Source organism: Salvelinus alpinus, chromosome 16 (genome assembly GCF_045679555.1).
Source record: "Salvelinus alpinus chromosome 16, SLU_Salpinus.1, whole genome shotgun sequence".
Taxonomy (NCBI): domain Eukaryota; kingdom Metazoa; phylum Chordata; class Actinopteri; order Salmoniformes; family Salmonidae; genus Salvelinus; species Salvelinus alpinus.
The window spans coordinates 18,740,033-18,766,365 of record NC_092101.1 but is presented as its reverse complement, the minus strand read 5'-3'; the positions used below and the strand labels follow the sequence as shown (position 1 = coordinate 18,766,365).

Sequence of the window (26,333 nt, the reverse complement as noted above, 5' to 3'; positions counted from 1 at the left end):
TCATCGCTATTGTTATTAGTCTTGTGTTTGAATACAGGAATACAGAGACGACACTCTTTTCCTCCCTTGCGCCTACGCTCTTTTTCCCTCTCTCAAGGGTGAGTGATCTCGCTCGTCTCTGCTCTTCGTCCCACTGGTAATCAGCTGCTGCATTTGGCTCAGTAATGAAAGCAATCCCAGTGCCTTTCACTCCAGCAAACCCTAAATAATGAGACCTGCCTTCCTCTCCTTCTCGCCACACTCGCCTCTCCCCCTGCTGCCTAATGGCTGGGGAAGAGCCTGCGTCTGCTGGAGTAGAGGCAACATGGACACGTGCATGCTTTTGTAGTCCACCATCCTCTCCGTGTTCCACTCAGAGTTCTGCAAATCAATGTCTAATCTCAAGGTAGGTACAGTACTGGCTATTCCCAAAAGGCCAAGATCATGAGTGTTAAACCGTGTGAGTTTGTTTTTTTCTGAGAATTAACATGTCAAAAAATGACACCACATCAGATAAGACTGAGGACTAATCTACATAATCAGACACTGATGCTCGTCGTTCCACATGATGCACAAAGCACACACGGCTCTTTAAGAAACTGTTTATTGTTTTACCACGTGAAACGGTTGAACACAGCAGGTAAATGAGAACGCGTCTTATCCATAATTACAATCAGAGACGACAACAATGCCATTGATTATGACGACCCAGGTAATAAGAATAATCATTAAACCATAACACCCATTACCACTGATATGGCCATTTATATGGCGGTTTAAACCTTTGTCTCGCCATTGAAAATTGTTCTGGTCAACTACAGAGCACTGCAACCAGTCAGTGACAGTGTCCAGACAAACAGATCATATGACAACCACACGGCAACAGTAGTACAATCAGACACAGCTGCTGCTACAACAGCCATACAGTAAGTGATGCGGGTTGACACCAGTTCGTCAACATAAAGCATTGACAAATAGGTTTACTTAACAATACAGAGAGAATCAAATCAACAAAGGTTTGTGTGAGTAGAACCACGTTTCCCCTCAGACTGTCAACCAGTGGAGCAGTACAGGCAGCAGCACTAGCTCAGTGAGAGGCTCATTCTGCAACAGTCAGTCCAGATAGCATCCCAGGTAGGCTACAGAGAGAAGGCGTTGGTACAGTCCAGGTATTGCGTTTCATATGAATCTGTTCCCAGATCAGAGAGATTTGGCACAACAGAAACGAGAAGGTCTGTGAAGGTACTGACAAGCCAGCGGATGCTGAATCCTCAACAAAATAGTCTAGTCCAACGAGAGCACAGATGGCCTGATTGACTTGAATATTAAAGGAATTTACACAATCTAAAGTCAATGTCCAATCACAATGTGACCCAGTATTCCAGGACCATTGTCCCAGCAAATCAGAGGGTCTGTACGAGCACAGGGAAGAGCAGAGACAGGTGTTCGGCTCCTCTGATTGGTAGCTTGTGTGTGGTGTAGAAGTGGATGACCTCTGGGATGGTGTTGAATGGCAGGCTGTTCTGCCCCAGGACGTACTTCCCATCCTTACACTGGCTGAACTTTATGTGCATGAAGCCTTGGCAGCACCTGAGAGAGAAGGCCGAAGGGCAGAGTCATGGACCACATGATGACACACTGGAAGTGACATATACAGCCTGCTTATTTCTGGCATTTTATGAGGTATTTCTTACCAAGATTTAACAACATATAATGTAGGACTAGTAAGGAGAGAGGGAAGGGGGGAATTATACAGTATAAATTAGTCATGTAATGGCTTGTGAGAGACAAGACAAAGATGATGAGAGAGAGAGAGCGACGGAGAGGAAGCAAGCAATACAGAACTAGCAGTAGAGCAGCGCTGCACCTCCCCTTTAAGAGCTAGCTGCCATCATGATGTATGTCTAATTATAGAAGGAGAGGGAAAGACATTTGGCTCTAATTGGTCATCATTAGTTTGCAAAATCAACAATGGAAGACTAGGGAAATCTGTTGTTCTACACAATGCAATAACAACAAACAGAACCAGCATCACTACATTGCTAATTAGCTATGGCTTATTTTTTGTGTTCTTTGGAGCACATCAACCATCAGGATTGAAAGGTACACTACATGACCCAAAATATGTGGACACCTGTTTGTTGAACATCTCATTCCAAAATCCTGGGCATTAATTTTGAGTTGGTCCCCCATTTGCTGCTATAGCAGCCTCCACTCTTCTGGGAATGCTTTCAACTAGATGTTGGAACATTGCTGCAGGGACTTGCTTCCAGTCAGCCACAAGAGCATTAGTGAAGAAGGGCACTGATGTTGGGCGATTAGGCCTGGCTCGCAGTCGGTGTTCCAATTCATCCCAAAGGTGTTCGATGGGGTTGAGATCAGGGCTCTGTGCAGGCCAGTCAAGTTCTTCCACACTAATCTCGACAAACCATTTCCGTATGGACCTCGCTTTGTGCACGGGGGCATTGTCATGCTGAAACAGGAAAAGGCCTTCCCCAAACTGTTGCCACAAAGTTGGAAGCACAGAATCGTCTAGAATGTCATTGTATAATGTAGCATTAAGATTTCCCTTCACTGGAAGGGAAAGATTAAGATTCGACCGTTGGACTGCCAGATGGTGAAGCGTGATTCATTACTCCAGAGAACGCGTTTCCACTGCTCCAGAGTTCAATGGCGCCAAGCTTTACACCACTCCAGCCGACAATTGGCATTGCTCATGGTGATCTTAGACTTGGGTGCGGCTGCTCGGCCATGGAAACCTATTTCATGAAGCTCCCGGCAAACAGTTCTTGTGCTGACGTTTCTTCCAGAGTCAGTTTGGAACTCGGTGGTGTTGCAACCAAGAACAGACTATTTTTACGTGCTACAGCACTCAGTGTTCTCATTCTGTGAGCTTGTGTGGCCTACCACTTCACGGCTGAGCCGCTCCTAGATGTTTCCACTTCACAATAACAGCACTTACAGTTCACCGGGGCAGCTCTAGCAAGGCAGAAATTTGATGTACTGACTTGTTGGAAAGGTGGCATCCTATGACAGTGCTACGTTGAAAGTCACTGAGCACTTCAGTAAGGCCATTCTACTGCCACTTTTTGTCTATGGAGATTGCATGGCTTTGTGCACCTGTCAGCAACGGGTGTGGCCGAAATAGCCAAATCCACTCATTTGAAGGGGTGTCCACACACTTTAGTATATATAGTCTATGTTTCATATTAAATCACAGATCCCTGACAAGCTGTTAGAGAAAAATCTCTCTTGAAGAGACATGATTTGTCTGTGTATTTGCCTCATCCATATTGGTGTGATGCTGGGCTGTGTGTCAGTCTGTTTCCATGCCGACTCACTCTACTGGTTCTCTATCGCTTTGATTCCATCTCCAACTACCTCTGGCATGTCTCCCTCACAACCATTTAGAGACACAAAGCACCTGCCAGTCTAAAGATCAAACCACTGCTTCTTTCAGACCCCTGGACCTCCTATTGTGAGACGAGGGCCACATACTGTAGCTTTGTCGTTTCACACAATGTCAGCCTGTCTATTTGAGCTGTTAACATCGGCGGGTGTGTGTTTGTGTGTGTGTTTGAGTGACATTGTATCCGTGTGGTGTCTGTGTGGCTGAAAATGAGAACCTCTAATGTAGTGTGCGTGCGTGCACTCAGGCGTGCCTGTGTGTGGCCCACAGAAGGTGATTCATATTCATTAGTGATTGGAAAGCGGCTGATGTGAGAGCTGCAGTGTGCTGTATCTGCCTGATTACCACTCAGAGAGAGAAGAGGTGCTGGGGGAGAGAGGGGGAATGAGAGTGAGGGAGGGAGAAAAAAGGGGGAGAGTGATGGAGAAGGGGATTTAAGGATCAAGCTAGTAATTAGAGAGAAGAGATTTGACCATATAAGCACTATTACGCAGCGTGAAGGACTATTGAGAAGAAAATCAGTGTGCCAATGATCTTCAACGGGTTGAGGGAGGAGAGAGAAAGCAGAGGAGGTTAAGAGAGACAGATGGAGGCCTACACAGATGGAGGCCTACATACAGTGAGATAGAAGCTCAGTAGGGAAGGTGGCTGCAAGTATACTGTACACAGTATACTTGCCTTTATTTAAATACGCAAGTCAGTTAAGAACAAATTCCTATTTTACAATGACGGCCTACCCCTGCCAAACCTTCCCCTAACTCGGACGACGCTGGGCCAATTGTGCGACGCCCTATGGCACTCCTGATCGTGGCCGGTTGTGATACAGCCCGGGATCGAACCAGGGTCTGTAGTGACGCCTCTAGACCGCTGCGCCACCCGGGAGACAATCAAGTCATAAAGTAGTTAAATCGGAGGATGATTCAATAAATATTCTAACCTACTATACTTATTGGACTGTTTGACTCATACCAAACTGTATTTAAGTGCATTAGCAATGATTTGATGTTGCTGTTCAGATGTAAATGGTGTGATTATGTTGAGCTTTATACCGTAGTGAGAGAGAGTAGTCATTGAGGCTGGTCTGGCTGTTCCTCACCAGGTAGCTACACTCCTTACACAGGGTCAACAGAGACTCTGCCTCTGACCGCGACAGTGCCCCGTGGTACCACCTGACAGATACACAACATGAATGGAGGGAAGGAAAAAGACATGGGGCCTTATTTATCAAAAGGTTGATATTTATCAAATTTGAACTTGACAGGAAAGTGTGCGTATCTCCAAGCAAATCTCAGACCATGCGTACGCACAACTTCAGGGTTAAAGAATTGTATTACAAGCAAACATTGTTATTTTTGGGGGAAATGGAGGTGTTTGACGCACAGAATTTGATATTTATTGAAGGCTAACAAAAGCACTAAAACGTAGGCTAATTATATAACAGATGCATTTGCCGTCGGTAAGGAGTTTGCAGAGCAGCATGTAGCCTAATATGTTTCTATGAGTCTTATAATATGGTCTGAAATCATAATCATATTTACTGACATAACTGGTTTATTCCACACTACACACAACAAATATCAGGCTACTACTTATTCATCGCTCATTCAATAGCCAAGGAGCACAACATCATAGCCCACTTAATCTCAGAGCCTATACCAAGACAGGAAATAGAAACACAGTCAATTGACACAAAATACTGAACAACAATTTGTATTTTGCTTTGTGTGGGTTATAGTATTTACTTTACATTTTTTTAATAAAATACGCAGCAAGTGTTGGTATTCGCTATAAGCAACACGCAGTTTTTGTTTGAAAAAGTAACAGCAAAAGATGAAAACATCTCCCACACCTCTACAGAAATGTGTTCCAATTTGCCATTGTGCTTTCTTTTAGAAACTGACATGGCCCAGTTGCAATATTTCCAAATCATACAGCAAATGAGGGTGTTACCGTTACCATAAAGGTGAATGGAGGGCGTTTTCCAGGCAGGGCTGTATACAATATGTCTCCGATTTATCAATAAAGAAAAATTTGGATTTGTTGCGTATGACCGTTTAATACATCCCAATAAGTTGTGATGGGCGCAAATCCTAGAATCTCCACCTACGCCAACATGTTGTAAGAAATGTACACACGGTTGATAAACTAAGCCCCTGGAGTACTGTGCAATGTCAAACATTAGTGGTAAATTAAGGGATTTTCTTGTGACATACAGTACACAGATGTGAAAATAAAGTGACGTGCAAATATTTGATTGTCACCATTGTTGAAATGTGTTTCTGTATGTGCAAATGTGTCATGTAGTGTGTTATAACCATGTTTCTTCTCACTTTAAACAAGCATCGTCTCCTTTAGTCACTGTTTACTAACTCTGGCAGATGGCACAGGGGTCGGACTGAGACAAGACCACACTCACTCAAACATGAGTAGGGCTCTCCAGTGGATCCTATAACAACCCTTAAAAGACCACCTGGGAGAGTAATGACAGAGTAATGTACTACCCTCTCACTTCATGTACCATGGCCTGGTGTACAAATATATGATTGATTAGTAGAGTTTGTTAATTCATATATTGTATATCGAAACATACTTAATTCTAATGATATACATGTATAAAACAAAACCACATTTACATTCTACTGTGATGCTTTCAGTATTACTGTGTAGACAAAGCAATAACACCCAACCCAAACAAGAGATATCAAAGTAAACAATAAAAATGTCATTACAAAAGAAAAGAGTACGGTACGTACACTTGTTTCTCCAGGGGCAGGTTGGGGTCTACTCTCTCCCCCATCATGTTGTGAGGGTCAGAGCAGGGCATCCGGAACTTCATGCTCCCTCCTGCCAGGGGACTGGACCTGGGTGGACGCAGGCGCTCCGTGGGGGACGAGGACCGGTCCCACTCAGCACCATCAAACTGCACTGAAAAAAAGAAAGTGAGTCAGACAGAGTATCTCATTAAAAAGGGAAAACTCAAGCCAGGCCTGGGAAAACAGTGTAGATACTGTTGTTGGTGCAGATGGAAAAAGGGTTGGGCATGCCATAGCAAAGAGAACAGACTGTTTCTGCTGAAGGGGTACACAGTGGAGAGGAGAGCTGGTAGCACAGATCTGACTGGGTGCAACATCATCATCCAATGGTTGGCTGGGACTAGGAGCTGCTCCAGGGCAGATCTGCAGGGTGACCTAATGAAAGGAGGCATGAGAGGACCACATAGCACAGGGGGCTTCTGGGTAGTGGCGGAAGCGGGCCCTGAGGGGCTGCAGTGCGGTGTAGAGGGAGAGTCAGTGCTGTGTGGCGACAGGAAAAATATCATCATGACCCAATGTAGTATTATGAGACCCATTGCTGTGTGCTATCACCAGTATCTGGCTTACCATTACGGTGCGTTACAAAAAAGTGCTCCAATAGCCACTTGTTGCCAAACCTATTGTTGGGTTGTTAGGTTATGTGACCCATTGATGTACAGTACCAGTCAATGGTTTTTCTTTATTTTTGCTATTTTCTACATTGTAGAATAATAGTGAAGACATCAAAACTATGAACACATATGGAATCATGTAGTAACCAAAAGTGTTAAACAAATACAAATATATTATAGGGTCTTCAAAGTAGCCACCCTTTGCCTTGATGACAGCTTTGCACACTCTTGGCATTCTCTCAACCAGCTTCACCTGGAATGCTTTTCCAACAGTCTTGAAGGAGTTCCCACATATGGCTGCTTTTCCTTCACTCTGCGTTCCAACTCATCACAAACCATCTCAAATCGCTGCAGAATGCTGTAGTAGCCATGCTGCTTAAGTGTGCCTTGAATTCTAAATAGATCACTGAGTGTCACCAGCAAAGCACCCCGACATCATCACACCTCCTCCTCCATGCTTCACAGTGGGAACCAGACATGCGGAGATCATCCATTCACCTACTCTGCGTCTCACAAAGACATGACGGTTTGAACCAAAAATCTCAAATCTGTACTCATCAGACCAAAGGACAGATTTCCACCGGTCTAATGTCCATTGCTAGTGTTTCTTGGCCCAAGCAAGTCTCTACTTCTTATTGGTGTCCTTTAGTAGTGGTTTCTTTGCAGCAATTCGAACATGAAGGCCTGATTCACACAGTCTCCTCTGAACAGTTGATGTTGAGATGTGTCTGTTACTTGAACTCTGTGAAGCATTTATTTGGGCTGCAATCTGAGGTACAGTAAACTCTAATGAATGTATCCTCTGCAGCAGAGGTAACTCTGGGTCTTCCTTTCCTGTAGCGGTCATCATGAGAGCCAGTTTCATCATAGCGCTTGATAGTTTTTGTGACTGCACTTGAAGAAAAGTTTTCCGCATTGACTGACCTTCATGTCTTAAAGTAATGATGGACTGTTGTTTCTCTTTGCTTATTTGAGCTGTTCTTGCCATAATATGGACTTGGCCTTTACCAAATAGGGCTATCTTCTGTATACCACCCCTACCTTGTCACAACACAACTGATTAGCACAAACGCATTAAGGAAAGAAATTCCACAAATTATTAACAAGGCACACCTGTTAATTGAAATGCATTCCAGGTGACTACCTTATGAAGCAGATTGAGAGAATGCCAAGAGTGTGCCAAGCTGTCATCAAAGTAATGGGAGGCTACTTTGAAGAATTTGTTTAACACTTTATTGGTTACTGCATGATTTCATGTGTGTTATTTCACAGTTTTGACATCTTCGCTATTATTCTACAATGTAGAAAAATTGTAAAAATAAACAAAAACCCTGGAATGAGTAGGTGTGTCCAAACTTTTGACTGGTACTGTATGTTAACATCCTACAAAAAGCAGGCAGGGCAGATGCAGGACACTGGGGGTTCAGGCTGGTGGGTCCTAGGGGGTCAGGGAACAGGTTGGGGAGTGAGAAGGTGTTGTCCTGGGTAGGTGTTGTCCTAGCAGGAGCTCCACCTCCAGCTGCTGCCCCACTGGAGGGGGCCAGGGTAGCTCAGGCAGCTCTGACATCTCTACAGGGAGCCAGGTGCAGAGGAGAGACAGATAAAAAATAATCGATGGATATGGGTGTGAGAATGGCTAGGAAGATATTGTAGTATAGAGAATATGAAAGTCTTGGTGAAAATAGGAGGGGAAGTATAATGAATACGGAGATGGATAGAATATGGAGGAGAGGTAATAATTCTAACAGGAGAAAGAGTGAAGGTAGCCAAGTAGATGCTGTGTGTCAGATTGACAATGATGTGGACTGTGCGTCTAGGGTGGTGAGGACAGGGCGAACAAATGAGGCAGGAGAGGACCAAAATAGCTCATTACAATCCGTGGCAAGCAACCACGTAACTAATTACTGCAGTCTCAATGGCGCACACACACAGAATCCGCCACAGCTGTGCTACACACCACACAGTGAAGCAGAATTACTAAACAAATGAAGGGGGGCTGACATCTTGATGATCTGACAAAACCAAAGACCCCCTGGGTGTGTGACATAAAAGGGCAGCTGAACAGGGCATTAGGAGAGACCCCAGTGATGCTGTACATACATCCCTCACTCTCATCCCTCCCTCTCTCTCTCACTGGTTCCTTATTGAGCAGGGAAAACACACTCCGCCACTTTCTCTGGCTCTCTGTGAACTATTGACGCAGTACAATGGCCCCATCTGGAGAGCCCTCCCAGCCCTGCAGAAGCCATCATTAAAGTGTGACCAGCTCAGAGAGAACAACAGTGAGGGAGGGCTAGAATGAAAGGAAGGAGGGAATGAACTCAGTGAAGAGAATCATACATTTTTTTGAAAAGGGATTGCAGTTAGAGTTAAGCTTTGCTTGTCACAGTTAAATGACAAAATTCCAACAGAATTCCTGCCCTGTTTAGGGGGAGTTCCAGACAGTATGCAATACCAAGGACATACAGTACACCATGTACTTAGAAACCAGTTGCACTAGCAGTACGAGTGGGTGTGCATATTTTATGATTCCACAGTTGCTGCTATTTGTAGCACACAAGTGCCCAGTATAAATGTTTGAATGTCTGGAAGGCTGTTTGGGGCATCTGTGTTTCAGTGCGACCTCCTGTCTGCAGTGTAACATTTACCCTAAATGGCCCCTTTATAATCCCCTCATGACATCACCTTTACCTCCTCCTACACATGTCAGCACTCATCACTGTGACAAAGGGCAGGACGTGACCTTTTGCTGGCGCGCGCACACAGAGCTGTCATTCAAACAGAGGGAACATCTGGGCTCCATTTACTACTAATGGGAACCTGTGGATCTATCACACAGGTTGTGGAGGCCATTTGCCCGAAGGTCTTTCTTGTGCTGTTGTTCTCTCTGAGCTGGTCACACTTTAATGATGGCTTCTGCAGGGCTGGGAGGGCTCTCCAGATGGGGCCATTGTACTGCGTCAATAGTTCACAGAGAGCCAGAGAAAGTGGCGGAGTGTGTTTTCCCGCTCAGCCCAGTCAAAACTGTTCGCTGCTCTGGCACCCCAATGGTGGAACAAACTCCCCCACGACGCCAGGTCAGCGGAATCAATCACCACCTTCCGGAGACACCTGAAACCCCACCTCTTTAAGGAATACCTAGGATAGGATAAAGTAATCCTTCTAACCCCCCCCCCCCCCTCCCTTAGAGTTAGATGCACTATTGTAAAGTGGTTGTTCCACTGGACATCATAAGGTGAATGCACCAACTTGTAAGTCGCTCTGGATAAGAGCGTCTGCTAAATGACTTAAATGTAAATGTATATATAGACATTCTGACAACATCATGTTCAGAGAGAGAGAGGGGAGAGAACTAGCAGGCAGATTGACATTTCAGAATAGAATATTCAATAATATATTTGAAAACCTGTACAAACCACTCAGCAGACACAAAAGACAACCTCACACTGAAGTGGGTCCACTGATTGAACCAAGAAAAAGGCATTTCAGTATAAAACAAGTTTTCAATCCATTTTACTCTTTCAGTGTGGAAGACAATGGCACTATAACCTCAGAGCTCATAATCTGAGTAAATATAAAAAGCAATTTTATTTTTTATCAAAATAACTATCCTGGAATCAAGTGACAGGAGCATTGGATAAATCCTGCTGTATTTCGTCATTAAACACAATTATGAAGACATCTGCTTTGTAACAAGCCCAGCTCCCCATGTTCTCTCTGCCAACAAAAGGCTTTTTGCCGGGCACAACTTCTTCCTACTAATGACAGATAATTAACACCCCTATCCATGAATACACACTAAGGCATATAAAATAGGAATATGACATGGCATTTGAAATTCATTTTCATGGACAGAACTTCCATTTTCTTATTCAGCTCAAACCAATGGCTTTCTACTATTCCTCCCTTTCCGATTTCTCTTCTTGGCCTCAATTTTTCTGGGATTGTATATTCTGTTGGTTCCTGCGCACACACACACCTCCCTCTCTCCCCCACTAAGTGGTGCATTATCTATCCCTTCACTACTTCTCTCCCCCCTCCCCATCTCACTCTGCCTCCCATCCAGCTCACTTGAGGGAACGAGTCTGGATCGTGGAGGACATGTCTTTTCATTAACATCAGTAACGCTTCACATGGAGCGAGAGAGCGCGAGGGTTGGAGGAATGTCGTCACGACACATCCTGTAAATTGATGGAGAAGCCAATTGGGAACCCCAGGGCCAGCTTAGAGTGAGCTAACAGACCAGGGACACACCGGCCATGGTGATGGAAATCTCATGATTGCTGCGTCGCACGCACACACACACACACACACACACACACACACGTGCACAGAGGTGTCTTTGTAGACTTTCCAGACGCCAGTCTACAGTACATTCACACCTGGAAAACCAATCCAACATTCCGTATCTGCAAAATATTGTGTGAAAGACCTTTAAATTATATTTAAGGCCTCCTACTTGTGGAGGGAAACCAGATATCAGAGATCAGATACTAACAGCACATACTGTAGATCAAATACGCTGTGCACCTAACATCATTCATCTACTCATTACACAGGGCATTCTGTGTGGAGTAATGAGTGTCCATTTCATTAGCTCACTAATTGGTGTTGCATGGCTGCAGGGCTATCTATGCAGCTCTCACTGTTGAATGTTAAAACATTCACAGGAATGAATGATGGTTGTAATAGGGGGGAGCTAGGTGCTAGTGACAGATTTGTAGTATTCTAATTAAAACCTACTGGACTGAGGCATGTCTGTCTGCCAGCAGCAGGCTCTCTCACACTGCTGGTGTCACGTAATTGACTACCAACTCACACCCAGACACTGATCTCCACCTGAGCTGGACTCCACAGTGAAAACTGTACATCCCACTCTAAAAGAGGATATGCACAGCATTTTACTTCCTGATTATCATAATTGTGCATGTAATATGCAACTATCCAAAAAGCCACCTCTAAATGTGCCTTTCTTTTATTAATGAGCATCCTGTTCTCACTCCTGACCAATGTTCCCTCTAAGCTGCGCTCGTTCGCAGGACTGCAGCTCCCCAGGACTGCCGTGCAGAAGAAATATCAGCACGCGCAGAGAAACACAAGATTGAACTTAACTTTCTACAGTTTTTCCCCTTAGTTAACACTACCAACATTTCCCTTTACTGTGGGAATTGTGATCGAATCAACGCAACATACCAAAACATAACTAACTATACAAGACTAAGTATGCAGAAATAACTATGCAAGAGGCAGAACGCAGTGCAGCATAACCAATCAGAGCTGCAGTAGACCAATATGCAAATAGACCATTGCCATATATGGATATGTGCTATTCACTTTAAACTAGACTGTGTTTACAGCATGAGTAGATGCGCTTGTTTTGAGATCCAAGCAAGAGCTGCATGTAGCCAAGTGTGCACGTGTTCATATTAGCCTACTTATAGATCATTTGTAGTCAGCAATGGGAGAGTGATTGCTTCCTATAAGAGCACAAAACGTATACATTTCTTTCTTTCAAAAGTGAGTCGGATAAACAGCTTTTTTTTGTCTTAAAAGAGCAGTGTTGTATTTTGAGAGAGGCTTGAATAAGCTAAGTAGCCAATTGGCAGAGGGTAGCATAATTTATCTAATTCTCTGTAATAATGTTATGGGAATAATAATGCATTTTAACTTTGTATAGTGGTTTCTTGCATCAAAACAACACAACATTTTCAGTCACCTTGTTTGAAGGACAAGTGGATAAACAGGTTAATGTCAAGCCCTGCATATTCTTTTCAAAAGTCTCATGGAATGTGGGCCTACATTGAACAACACATTGGCTGCTACTGTAGGCTGAATGATAGAACATCCATTTCCATGTTAAAATGTAATGGGATGCATTTTCTCCATTGTTTTTGATGGAAGGCCACTCTGGTAGGCCTACATTATGATCAACTGGCCACAGTAGCCTACTTGACCATTGTCTGAAACTAACTTAAAGCAGGTACAGCCTCAGTGTTCACAGTAAACGCTTGCTGGAAGTTGCACAAAATTTTCACAACATTCAAGTTTGCGCTCAGCAGACCTGAAATTTTCTCAGCGCTGAAAGAATTTAAGGGAATATTTCTCCTGTCTGTGGTAACTGTTGATAATCAGTGCGTGTGGTGATGAGGTGAGAGCTGAGGCACTGCTGGCAGATCGTAGGTTATCAGGCGGTGTGTCACCTTGGCAGGGAGGGAGGACTGCAGGGACAGTCCTGTCACCGCTGTGGGAGGAGAGGCCGCAGTGAAGGCGAAGGTGTCAGCGCCGCGCGTGACTGATTGCTCCCTGTCACAATGGCCTCTACCCCCCCCTCACCCCCTCCCTGATCCTCCACAGCCAATGTCATTCATTATCTTCTGTCCCCTCCCCTCGGAGTCGCTGGGCTCCACAAACATCCGCACTGAGCTCACATCAAATCTGCCATAACCTTGGAAGTCCCCCCCCTCTCTCTCTACAGCTCTTCAACTAACCCTCAGTGCTGCCATACCAAGTCTGCCTAGTAATGCCATCTGACTGGGAATATGGATTAAATGTGAGAATGGAACATACTGTAGTGTTTCTGTTTTTCACTCCAACCAATCTGTTCACACAGGCCGGGGTGCTGGCAGCTAACCGACTGCAGGTAGAAAAACAGGTGCCAGAAAATCATGAGTGAAGGTTTCCCCCCCCCCCCCAATCTGGTACCATTTCTTATTGGTGTTGTAATAGATCCTGTCCAAGAGATCTGGGAATTATCCCTTAAATCTTCTGAGAGGGTCACTCACCCGATGGAAGTAATCCTCTCCGTCAACGCTACGTTGTCTATTTAATGCCTGCGAGGTAATGTGATTTGAACATGTTCTGTGTGTTTGTGTCTGTGTCGTGTGTTGCTGTAGCAGTTCTGCTGACCACCTGCTTATTAACACTGGATCAGTCATGCACACGCGAGCATGTAATTAACTGAGAAGAGGGGGAGGAAGGGAGAGCGAATGCATGAAAAAGAGGAGTGAAAGCAAGCGTGTTGATTTATTCTCCTGTCACCTTGACCTCCTGACTGAGACGCAGCTCAATTAAGTAGGCTTGCCCTGCCGTATCGTAACTGATCTACTGCCCACCGTCCAGTCTGTCAATCACACACAAACCAGAAACGGAGACAGGGCCTCACAATATAAAAAACCCTTGTATTGTTTATGATGTACACTGAGCATTCCACAGGGATGCTGGCCCATGTTGACTCCAATGCTTCCCGTCATTGTGTCAAGTTGGCTGGATGTCCTTTTGGTGGTGGGCCAGTCTTGATATACACAGGAAACTGTTGAGTGTGAAAAAACCCAGCAACAATGCAGTTCTTGACACCTACTACCACAACTACTACCATACCCCACTCAAAGACACTTAACGATAAGTATTTTGTCTTGCCCATTCACCCTCTGAATGGCACACATACACAATCCATGTCTCAATTGTCTCAAGGCTTAAATTCTTCTTTAAAAACTAGTCGATTTCAGCGGCCCAAAAAAATGTAATTAGCATTTTTTTTTTAATCCCCATAGAAATCTGTCAGTTTAAGCTAGAGATATGAGATATTTTTTGGCATCGGATGCGTCTCAATCCATCACATCCGCTGATGTCGCACTTCCGCATCTGCGGTGAAAGGTGACAGATATAGAGCAGTGTTTGTCAGATCATGAGACATCCCGAAAATCAGTCTTCTCACAAAATCGTCTATAGCGTCCAAACGGTTTGGCCTACAAACTATGACTCCCTCTATGGAAAGATGAGACTCACGAAAACGATGGTGTTCTGTTTCTCTGCGACAACCACAAGCACATTGACTCGCCTGAAGTCGGTACAGCCAATCTGCAAACTTCTGTGTGTAGCATCCGAACAGTTCGGCTACACACTAATTTTGCTCTAGGATGCCCACAGGCCTCATCTAAAGGTCGGCCGGTGACAGTTTAAAAAAAAAATGAAGTGTAGTGCATTCAGAAATTATTCAGACCCTTTCCCCACTTTGTGATGTTACAGCTGTATTCTTAAATGTATATAAAAAAAAAAATCCTCAATCTCCACACATGAGAAACAAGATTCTCTGGTCTGATGAAACCAAGACTGAACTCTTTGGCCTGAATGCCAAAAGTATGGAGGAAACCTGGCACCATCCCTACGGTGAAGCATGGTGGTGACAGCATCATGCTGTGGGGATGTTTTTCAGTGGCAGGGACTGGGAGACTAGTCTGGATCAAAATATGAACTGAGCAAAGTACAGAGAGATCCTTGATGAAAATCTGCTCCAGATCGCTCAAGACCTGACTGGACAGCAGGACAACGACCCTAAGCACACAGCCAAGACAATGCAGTAACGGCTTCAGGACAAATCTCTGAATGTCCTTGAGTGGCCACAGTCAGACTTGAACCCGATCGAACAGCTTTGGAGAGACCTGAAAATAGCTGTGCAGCGACGCTCCCCTTCCAACCTGACAGAGCTTGAGAGAAAATGGGAGAGAAGAATGGGAGAAACTCCCAAAATACAGGTGTGCCAAGCGTGTAGCGTCATACCCAAGAAGAATCGAGGCTGTAATTGCTTCCAAAGGTGCTTCAACAAAGTACTGAGTAAAGGGTCTGAATACTTATGTAAATGTGATATTTAAAAAATATATTAAAAAAAATAAGACTGTCAGGAAGGCCAAATTATATATATATATATTTTAATTAAGCATATTTCTTGATACTTCAAGGGGTCTTAAAATTCCAAATCAAATAGCTAAATTATCCTTGGTATGACCTTCTTAAAACAATTCCATATAGCTTAGTAGAACCCCTCTACAGTCTGAGTCCTGTAGAACCCAGCAGCGTTGTAGTTGAAAACACAAATGGGTGCGCCTGGCACCTACTACCATACCCCTTTCAAAGGCACACATACACAATCCAAGTCTCAAATGTCTCAAGGCTTGAAAATCCTTCTTTAACCTGTCTCCTCCCCTTCATCTAAACTGATTGAAGTGGATTTAATAAGTGACATCAATAAGGGACCATAGCTTTCACCTGAAATCACCTGGTCAGTCTATGTCATGGAAAACGCAGGTGCTCTTAATGTTTTTTTATACTCAGCGTAAGTGTCGGATACAGATAGCAAATTCATTAACACACACAGCAAAGTCACCCTTATCATCCAGTCTTGTGTTCAATTGGCAAGTAGTCATGAATGTGATCATTCAAAGTGTGTGGGTGTGCAATGGACAGTGTGTGGAAGTGGTCATTCAAGGTGTATGTTTAGTAGGGTGAGAGTAAAAAGTGAAAGATTATTCATTGAGTGTAAAAGGGTGGTTGTGAGTGTTAGGGATGAGTACTCGAACAGACGTCAAAACTAGCTTTAACCAGAGATAAGAAATAAAAAAAATGAAATACTCTAAAACTATTTGGTGGAATGTGCTTTGTGGCTTGTCCTGGGGGGGGAAACATTTTGTCTTGAAGACAACGTCAATTTGCTTTGACTCTAGTATTCCATTTGTACATGTGCATTTGAGGGGCAAAAACAAAACAAGGCAAGCATCACTCAGTTCTTCTCCCTAAATTCCCTTTCCCGCACTCAATTGCAATCCAACCCTTCCCTCTAGACACGCGTGCTGAGTTGGCACACAAGCTCCCGTTAGGCCTACAGAAATAAATGCCTGTAAAAACGGAGGAACGGTGGGCATAAAAAAAAGAAGGTCTCTAACTGATAGGATGCACAAGATACATTCCTTGCCAAATGACGACAGTTTTAATCATAAATAAAACATTGACTGGTTGATTGAAGTAGGGAAATATGTGTTCTAACAATGAGCTGCAGTTTGGGAATAATTGTGTCCAGTCTATTTTCTGCTATGGCTGCTTTGTGAACTGCTGGTGCCATTTAGAATTGATTAGCCTAAGCCGTAACCCCCCTAAACATAGAGAGGTTCCACACTGAAAATATGCAAAAACATTAGGTTAATAAAGACAAAGAGCATATTTTCATCAGAATCATTAAGCCTAGGCCTACTCACCAAACAGATGCCGTGCTGTAATTCATCACCATGCAGCGTGCAATGTGGAATTGTTCATCCATTTAAAAAATTCCAAAGAACAGGCAGAATAAACTAAATCGAACGTCTGTAGGCCTATATCGAAAAGACAGATTTTGGTTTGTAACCCTGCAAAAATGGTCTTTTAACACGCCAAACTAAGCCCCGTTTCAAATTATCACTCTTTGAAAATAACAGTTCCAGACACGCAAGATGCGCGCGCATCACTTCGCACTGGCAACTTTTTTTTCATTTGGAAAAATATTTTGTCATATTAAATCATGTTTTTTGCAATAATATAGGTGCATCTTGACTGTGATAAGTGCTCGGGAAATAAGAGCGTGGAAAAAATGTGAGGGAAAAAAAATCCAATGCAGTCCTTGCTCTTGTGTTCTAAAAATAGACTTGAAAAAAAGAATAATAGTGTGAGATAGCTACTCAGGTTGCTGAGGATGGGACTGAGGTCAGTCAGTGCTCCCGAGTGGTGCAGCATTTTAAGGCACTGCATCTCTGTGCTAGAGGCATCACTACAGACCCTGGTTCGATCCAGGGCTGTATCACAACCGGCCGTGATTGGGAGTCCCATAGGGCGGCGCACAATTAGTCCAGCGTCGTCTGGGTTAAGGGAGGGTTTGGCCGGGGTAGGCCGTCATTGTAAATAAGAATTTGTTCTGACTTGCCTAGTTAAATAAAGGTTAAATAAAAAATATATATAAAAATGTTTAAGTAGGTCAGTACCTGCGAAGGCTTTAGAGATGTTCTCTTTTTTCCACTCCCAGGGCTGGTCGTACTCGTCTGCTGGCCGCTCGTCATCCTGCGGCAACCGGCTCTCCCTGCCTTCCTCCAGGGGGTCGCCGTACCCCAGCCCCACCCCTAGCGGCCGCCCCCGCCCCCGCTCATTCTCATAGGGGGTGTCGTAGAGCTGCACCTCGCCTCGTGTCCGACCCACTCCGGGACCGTGCTGCAACTCTGTTAGAGAGAACACAAACATTTGACTAATTTCAATGAATAGTGTGCGACTATTCCATTTGTTTTTCAAAGAGAGAACACACACACATTTCAAAGTCAGATTCTGACATGAAGGATTTATGAACCAGCAGTTAATAATTTAGAAGAAAACACAGAAACAGAAAACAAACTGTTATTATGGTTAGAAAACACAAGATTCCTACAACAGGAGGTCAATTGCATCTGTCACAGCAAATTATATGAAAAGCCTGTTGAGCAAAAACAACATGAGTTGAATTTGAGGATGGGAAACAAATTATGTTTGCACAGCTTGCTGAAGGCTCAACGCGTCATATGGAGAGGCTTAACTAAACTCTGGGCTAGACCCGGAGCCGTGTAGCAGAAGAACAGCACTTCTCTTCACAGTTACAGCAGCAATCTAGTTGCTGCATCTCACAACAGCCAGTCTCATTTGCATTTTCATCAGAATTCTCAGCATGTAGCATGTTCTATAAAAATCTTTCCCAACACCGTCAACCTTCAGAGAGTTACGTGTGACTTTGAGCTGAGAAGCCATAGATTATTGAAATAACAAAACACCTGAAGACAGACTTCTGAAACAACTGCTATGTCAAATTGATGTGGGCTGTGAAGCCCAAAGCTTCAAAAACCAGGCAATATTGGATGGAAGGAAAGTGGAAGAATCTTTTGTCTCCACCATCAGCCTATCTATGGAGGTGCAGTGATGTGAGAGGGAAAGAGTGCTGGATCTTAAATGGAAGGGTTGGCTGGTGAAAAGCAGAACAGGCTAACTTTAACCTTCAGACTAAAGACTGCTATTGGGCGCCCCTGCCGTCTCCATGGCGACAGAGGCAGCCCTGGGGACAGACCCTGAGGTGGGAGGAGGTGAGGAAGGGAGGGCTGGGTTGGTTTGATGTTAAATCATTGAGACAGATGCAGGCTTGGTGTTGTGGCATGCTGCTGTACCTGTGCAGGGAGCATGGAATGTCAGGGAACAGAGAGGAGATGGAGGAGATTAGGGGAGGGAGATGAAAATAGGCAGGGTGGGAATGAGAAATGGATGGGAACATGAAGGGAGAGAGAATTGAGAGAACGTATCTTGAAGGGAATCAGGAATCTATTACGGTATGCAAATGTATGTCAGACCAGCGGGTGACAGAGAATAGAAACTGAGTTCTGCCTTTATTCTCCCCAACTGAACTTTCAAAAACGTGACAGAAGCACATTTAAGATACCTTGGGGACGACATCTGCCAAAAACACACATCAGTTGATAATCTGTCTCTGGGGGGGTATAATAGCTGTTCTACTTGAGAATCAGAGCGATATTCAGTGTCACACCTGGCTTTCCCTCTTCCACCATGTTTTTAATGGAGCGCCCACTGACATACCACAGTAACTCAGTCCTGGGTTGACTGGCTCACTGGCTTAGGCTCCATTGTGTATTTACCAAGCTGAAAGACTAAGAGCCCCTTTGTCCTAACCCTGTGACTATGAACTGCTTCTGACTTGAATGAAGCCAGCAAAGACAACAGTCAAACGCACACTGACTCTCAGACGGATTAAAAAGCTACCCAGAGTCCCGAGGGCAACTAGGGGAGAATCCCTCCACCACTCTAGTGAGAGACGCTTCACTGCATGGGTCTGACAGACAGTGGCTGAGGAAACAGAGTTGTTACTACAGAAAGGCAACATGAGAAACGATAGATCTGAACCAAGGGATGGAGGATGAGCGCAAGGGAAAGGGCATAGTAGGATAGAGACATTTGTAAGGCTGTGAGTCAGACAGAGGACAATCTGACTGGGGAAAAGTCTCGCTCCTGCAGTGGAGGGTGTAGTGGCCTCGTCGGCAGATCTGTTTTTACTCTAGGCTCTAGCCAACTCTCCTATCTAAGGCATGATAACCAAAGTCAGAGGAGTTGGCTAAACCACAAACAGATCTGGTAACAGGCTAGAAGACAGAGATATATGAACAAAAACGCCATGGAGAGAATATATTCCGTCAATTGTGATTAGCCTACTTGTCCTGTGACAAAGAAATACTTGGTTCATCCAAAAACCAAAGCCTACTAACAGACTCACCTGTGATGACGCGTTGGGCCTCGTAAGGCTCCATGTAGCCGTTGTTCTCGCAGTGCACAGGTCCCAGATCAGGCTCTGGCCGGGGGTTTGGGTGAGCATCAAACGGATCAGAGTAATCTGCATCTCTTACTGCTGGGGCTGACGGAACCACCTGGGGTATAACAGACACTCATTAAGACACAGTACATTACAATGTATCACTCATACAGTGCATTCAGAAAGTATTCAGACCCCTTGACTTTTTCCACATTTTGTTACATTACAGCCTTATTCTAAAATGGAGTTAATAAATTGTTTTCCTCATCAATCTGAACACAATATCCCATAATGACAAATCCATAATGACAAATCCTTATTTACATAAGTATTTAGACCCCGAGCAAAAACCAAGCCATGAGGTCGAAGGAATTGTCTGTAGAGCTCCGAGACAGGATTGTGTCAAGGCACAGATCTGGGAAGGTTACAAAAACAAATCTGCATCATTTAAGGTCCACAAGAACACAGTGGCCTCCATCATTCTGAAATGGAACAAGTTTGGAACCACAAAGACTCTTCCAAGAGGTGTCCACCGGGCCAAACTGAGCAATCCGGGAAAAAAGGCCTTGGTCAGGGAGGTGACCAAGAACCCAACGGTCACTCTGACAGAGCTCCAGAGTTCCTCTGTGGAGATGGGAGAACCTTCCAGAAGGACCACCATCTCCGCAGCACTCCACCTGTCAGGCCTTTATGGTAGAGTGGCCAGACGGAAGCAATTCCCTCAGTAAAAAGGCACATGACAGCCCGCTTGGAGTTTGCCAAAAGCCACTTACAGTAAAGACTCTCAGACCATGAGAAACAAGATTGTCTGGTCTGATGAAACCAAGACTGAACTCATTGGCCTGAATGCCAAGTGTCGCGTCTGGAGGAAACCTGGCGCCATCCCTACAGTGAAGCATGGTAGTGGCAGCATCATGCTGTGGGGATGTTTCTCAGCAGCAGGGACTGGGAGACTAGTCAGGATCCAGGGAAAGATGAACGGAACAAAGTACAGAGAGATCCTTGATGATAATCTGCTCCAGAGCGCTCAGGACCTCAGACTGGGGTGAAGTTCAACTTCCAACAGCACAACGACCCTAAGCACACAGCCAAGATAATGCAGGAAGGGCTTCGGGACAAGTCTCTGAATGTCCTTGAGAGGTCCAACCAGAGCCCGGACTTGAACCCGATCGAACATCTTTGGAGAGACCTGAAAATTGCTGTGCAGCGACGCTCACCATCCAACCTGACAGAGCTTGAGAGGATCTGCAGAGAAGAAATGGGAGAAACTCCCCAAATACATGTGTGCCAAGCTTGTAGTGTCATACCCAAGCAGACTCAAGGCTGTAATCACTGCCAAAGGTGCTTCAACAAAATACTGAGTAAAGGGTCTGAATACTTATACAAATGTGATATTTAAGTTTATGTACATTTAAAAAATTGTCAAAAAAGGTTTTTTGCTTTGTCGTTATTGTGTGTTATTGTATATATATTTAATCTATTTTAGAATAAGGCTGTCACGTAACAATAAGGCTGTAACGCAATGTTTAAAAACTCAAGGGGTCTGAACACTTTCCGAATGCACTATACACTAACAGCACAAACCGTCATTCTGTTACCAAACTTTGCATCTGCACTGTTCTTCAAGTAAATGTGTTTTTGTAAAATTTTCTGAGGAAATTGTTAAAAGTAGTCCTTGTACATAGAATTGTGGTTTGTTTAACTTTGCAATCATTGGTTTTGTTTGACATACATTTTTAAGTGAAAAGACTGCATTTTAGCATCATTGTTACCGTGGAATTGCTCTTATCGAAAGCCCAGGATTGAAATTGCAATGTTCATGAGGGGATGGATGTTCTAACACACCAGAATTCCACACAGACATTAATGAGGGCAGCCAGAGCACCCACGCAGAGTGTCTGTATCGACTCTACCTTCCCTTAGACCTTCAATGCACTTTAGGAGCTGTGCACTTGAGGCTTTTCAAATGAGAATAAGAGATGGATTTTAATGCATTACCTTAGTGATGATGTGTGAGCTGATTTGTTAACTGAATCAATGTGCATTCCCTGCCTCTATAGGCAAATACTATCTTACTCTCTGTCTCTGTCTCTCTATGAAATTCTGAGCATCCCCGAACCTTGCAGCTGTGCCTGTGTGTTCTCCTGCCAACACATACTGTACTCATCCAGGGTGGGTTTATGTGCCTGATGGCAGCACAAGTGTGGCATACGGTACTATAGCAGCCTAAGGCCTGTATGGCTTTCCTCACCATGTGTTCACATGGCGATCTCTCCCTGCTTGCTAAACCAAATACCATGTATTATTTATGTCTGGACATAAACTCAGGGGACTGTGACACCCCACTCAACGAGCCATCCATCCCATCAATAACGCTTCCTTCCATTAGTCATCGAAGACCGGTCAATTTATGGGCCACTTCAAACATGGCATGATGTATTGAAACATTGCATACTTCTGACTCACATTACCAGTCACTTGCATATGGGCTTAATCAATAAGCAGAGAGGTCTTTGTAATGGTAATGAATGTTAATGTGGAACAGGAAATGACTTACAGGCTCTTGATCTTCTAGGGAGACGGCACTCAGTAAGATCTTAGTTCTCCCCAGGTCCTGAGAGTCCATCTTGATGAGGCGATGTTTGGGAGATACAACCTTCATATCCAGGCTGGCGGACTTCAGAGGAGAACCAAAGGCAGGGTAGGAGGAGTCTGAGGACCCAGACTCGTTTCTGGCCCGGTTCTCAGAGTCCTCATATGGGTCCTCAAAGTCTAGTTTCTTCTGAGCCCGATAGGCTTTCAGTATCTCACTCTCTGTGTAGTCTGGTTTGGGTGGCTGAGGAGGCATCCTCCTGCTCCCAAAACTCAAATAGTCTTTGAGCCACTTTGCCATTTGACCTCTGCTCCCTCAGGCACTTGATGGGTTGAAATACAGGTTTCTGTGAAGGGAAAATATTATGATTCTGGTTAAACTACTTGCTTTCCTTTTAGTGACCTGATTCTAAACCTCAGACTCACTAGACAACAGACAGTGGATGGATTAACATTGTGTGTCCTGTTCTGAAGTTAAGTAAAACACTTTAACATAATGTCATCATTCATTCAAAATGCAGGACTACTAGGATATCCTACAATAATCATCTCTGTGTGCACATGGACACTTCTCCCACTGGTCCCAGGGGCCACTGTGCAACAGCCAGTACAAATTTAAGAAAAAAAACTAACCCTAGTCTCGGTGACAGCTGGACTTTAATTACTACTAATCAGTAGTAACTACTAATTACTACTAATGCTCAGAGAAACAATAAAGCAGTCTTTATAGCAGACTTTGCCCGAGAACAGCAATTAAATTGTAAACCCAGTAATAAAGTCTGATTTAATTAACAGATACTGAATCCACTAGGAACAACTGCAAGTCACGGATAAGAACAAGCAAAACCGTTTTCCTGACCTGTGTCAAACTTTAAAACAGAAGGCAATCAACAAAGATAAGTAATATGTTACATCATACTTATATTTCACAACAAAATACCACTAACATAAAAGCAACAATACATGTAACTGTTTAACACGCATTAAATACAATCATACCTAATAAAATTGTCTTTATATGCTAAAAACATTTTGGTCCAAAACATCCCATTGTAATTATTTTTTCCTCTCGTTCTTGTCCTCTTTGATATGTTCATTATTTCACCATCGACAACGATGATAACATTGAAACAAACTACAATTTAAGCACTTAAATCTGTAATTCTACTTCCACGTAAATTCTGCAACTTTTAAAATAAGCTTTTCACTAAATTCCAGTTTTTATAATGAAAGTGCATTGCGCTGAGACACACCTTCAGTCCTACCACTCAGTGTGCGAGCGTTTTATTCCACTTTTCTTCATTTTGATCGTAGAAAGTAGTCCTATGTTAATAGCTTTAGTCAATGAACGTAACGATGGAAAGAACAATCATTTCGCTCCAGTGTGACAGCCTGCGTGCGAGGGTGGAGAATAACAGCAAAGTTCCGCTAGGAAACGACTGATCGCAAGTGAGAGCAACTACGAGGGAAACCTATAGAAACCAGAGAGAAACCACGCAATTAAAGGGGAGGGGTTCATTCCATGATTCACAATGGATTATCTCTTTTACAGTCAGCCGATTTTTCATTTAATAATTCTGCATAGACCAGTCCCATATCATAAGATTAATTGCTTATGGAAAATGAAGTAGGCTGCATCTAAAAAAAAAAATATGTAGTAGCCCTACAAATTAAATGAAAATCAGGTTTAAAATACTCAGGCATTCAGATACTTGACCAGATCAGTGAAATGCTTGTTCTCATTGAACAACAAAACGATTCCAAACGCATGAAAAGAGAATACAAGTTTTGTATAATTGCAATGTTTCCTCCATCCCTCTCAATTTGTCCTCATCCCAGCACTCTCTTGCTGATTTGCCTGCCTTAATAGCAAATTAGGCTATGCCATTCAAAATTCTGTAAATGAGTTTGGTAAATTGGTAAGAGAGAAAAAATAATTTCCTCTGCACAATAATTAACACTTACACCCACAAACTGTTATCAGTCTGACAAACACATTTTGAGCAAGCAAATAGATGTGCGGTGCCTGCCTGCCATACCCTCCAGGAAAAGCATGGTGAAGCAAAATCTGCAAATAAACACATAATCTACATAATAGAAAATATCCTTTCTGTTCAAAAGATAGCACATTGTTATATAGAGAAGTGTGCTTCATACGTCCACAGATGTCCTTTTTTGTCCGGACCACAGAGTTGTTAAGAAGCTAATTGAATTTCAGCGATCCAGTGGGTGATACTGTTATCTGGGCCAGTTAAGACACCATAAATACCTCATGATAGCCATGATCTCACTATCTCCCCGGGAGAACGGAGGATGATGTCATAGCTGAGCAGCAGCCTTCACTGCCATTACCACAACTCCCCGCATCCCCCACTGCTCCCACACTCTTCAAATTCCTTCTTCCAGGCTGGTATGCCTGGCAGGAGGGACAGTGGGGAACAAAAGAGTGAAGTAGAGTAAGAAAAGAAGGAAAGACAGTACCCTCTGGCCGCTGCAGAGAGAGGAGGACACTACATCACATTTACTCATACAATGTTGTGTTTGAGTAAACAACATGCCTGGGTTTTCCACCAAGGACTCAAATTAAATCAAATGTAATGAAAACCCATTTGTGTGGAAATACTTTTACACAATCATTAATGAAGGCCAGTAACAGCATAGTAGATGTAATGCTTGGCATGTATCGCCATCTCTTGGTGATTTGAAAGAACTGCATAAAGTACAGTCTGTTATTAACCTCATTCTCATGACAGACACCGGTTCAATAAACTATCTGATTAAATACGACGTGATACCTGTTGCAGGGGGCTGACCTGACTGTTTGGCTGGTATGGTTTGTCTGTGCTGATCCTGGGGTTGAGTCTCTCCCGTTCAAGCGACACCAAAGTTCCTAGAGACAGGCTAAAGTGCTCTGCTCTCCACCATTCAGGTCTCTGTTATGGGGCAATCCACATATGCTGTGTTCACACCGGCAGCCCAATTCTGATATTTTTGTCACTAATTGGTCTTATCGACCAAAACTTTGGTACTGTACTACGCTGGGTACATACCCCCGTGCACTCAACGTTGTCGAGATACAGTACATCGTTAGTGGAGAAACTGTGAAACAAGCTGTAGCCTATTGCCTGTTTCTGTTTATGAGTCTTTTGTTAAAGAAGGTGAAACAATGTTGTGTTTATTTGCTGGAGTTCGCATCTGCTGCAGCCTTCGCTGTAAAATATAGCACGTTGCCATGGTGCTTCGGATGTGATTGGTCAAAATACCAATTTGTGGAAAAAAGATCCGATTTGGACTGCCTGTGTGAACGTAGCCATTGTCTCGTCCATCCTGCTGTAAAGAACATATTTCAGTGATAATTCAGTTTGCTTTGGGGGGTTATACACAGAATGTCCAGTAGTTTCAATTAGATAGATATATTTTATTTGTAAGTAAATTATTGTAGGGCATTTATAATGTTATAATTGCATGAGCCATGTTCAGCTAAAATATGATCTTTACAAGAAAACATGAATATGTACTATCATGTAAGCTAACCTACCCAGCTCTCTGTACAAGCCAAATTTCGTTTAAAGTGCTTTGTACCTTTTCAACTTTTTTATGCGACGCTGTTTACTTTCTTCTCCATCTCTTGTCCTGGTGCACTACTGTACTTCCGGGCTGATCTTAAATCCCACCCCCCAATTATCATCATTGGCTACGTCTTTTTGCTTTGGTCTTAGTGATTGGCTATAATTTATCAAATAATGTATCCAAGTCCCGAAGTCATCCAAAACTGCAACATTTGACCTAATACGTTACAG

The 26,333-nt window shown here is 43.7% G+C and overlaps 1 protein-coding gene across 9 annotated transcripts; it reads right to left on the bottom strand.

Moving 5' to 3' along the window:
• Positions 1–567: 567 nt before the first annotated feature.
• On the bottom strand, positions 568–26,190 carry LOC139541040 (SH2 domain-containing adapter protein F-like). Of its 9 annotated transcripts, XM_071345205.1 has the most exons (10): positions 26,116–26,190; positions 25,584–25,863; positions 25,329–25,466; positions 24,803–24,949; positions 22,499–22,880; positions 19,906–20,056; positions 17,594–17,824; positions 6,142–6,313; positions 4,438–4,557; positions 568–1,569 (listed from the first exon to the last, which is right to left on the bottom strand). In XM_071345205.1, exons 5-10 carry the CDS (start codon positions 22,832–22,834, stop codon positions 1,383–1,385), a joined length of 1,197 nt encoding a protein of 398 aa, XP_071201306.1. In that variant the 5' UTR covers positions 22,835–22,880; positions 24,803–24,949; positions 25,329–25,466; positions 25,584–25,863; positions 26,116–26,190; the 3' UTR covers positions 568–1,382. The 9 variants fall into 9 exon arrangements, with proteins under 9 accessions (XP_071201306.1, XP_071201303.1, XP_071201304.1 ...); XM_071345202.1 differs by having other exon boundaries at positions 25,347–25,863; XM_071345203.1 differs by lacking the exon at positions 24,803–24,949 and having other exon boundaries at positions 25,329–25,863.
• Between the last annotated feature and the right edge of the window lie 143 nt (positions 26,191–26,333).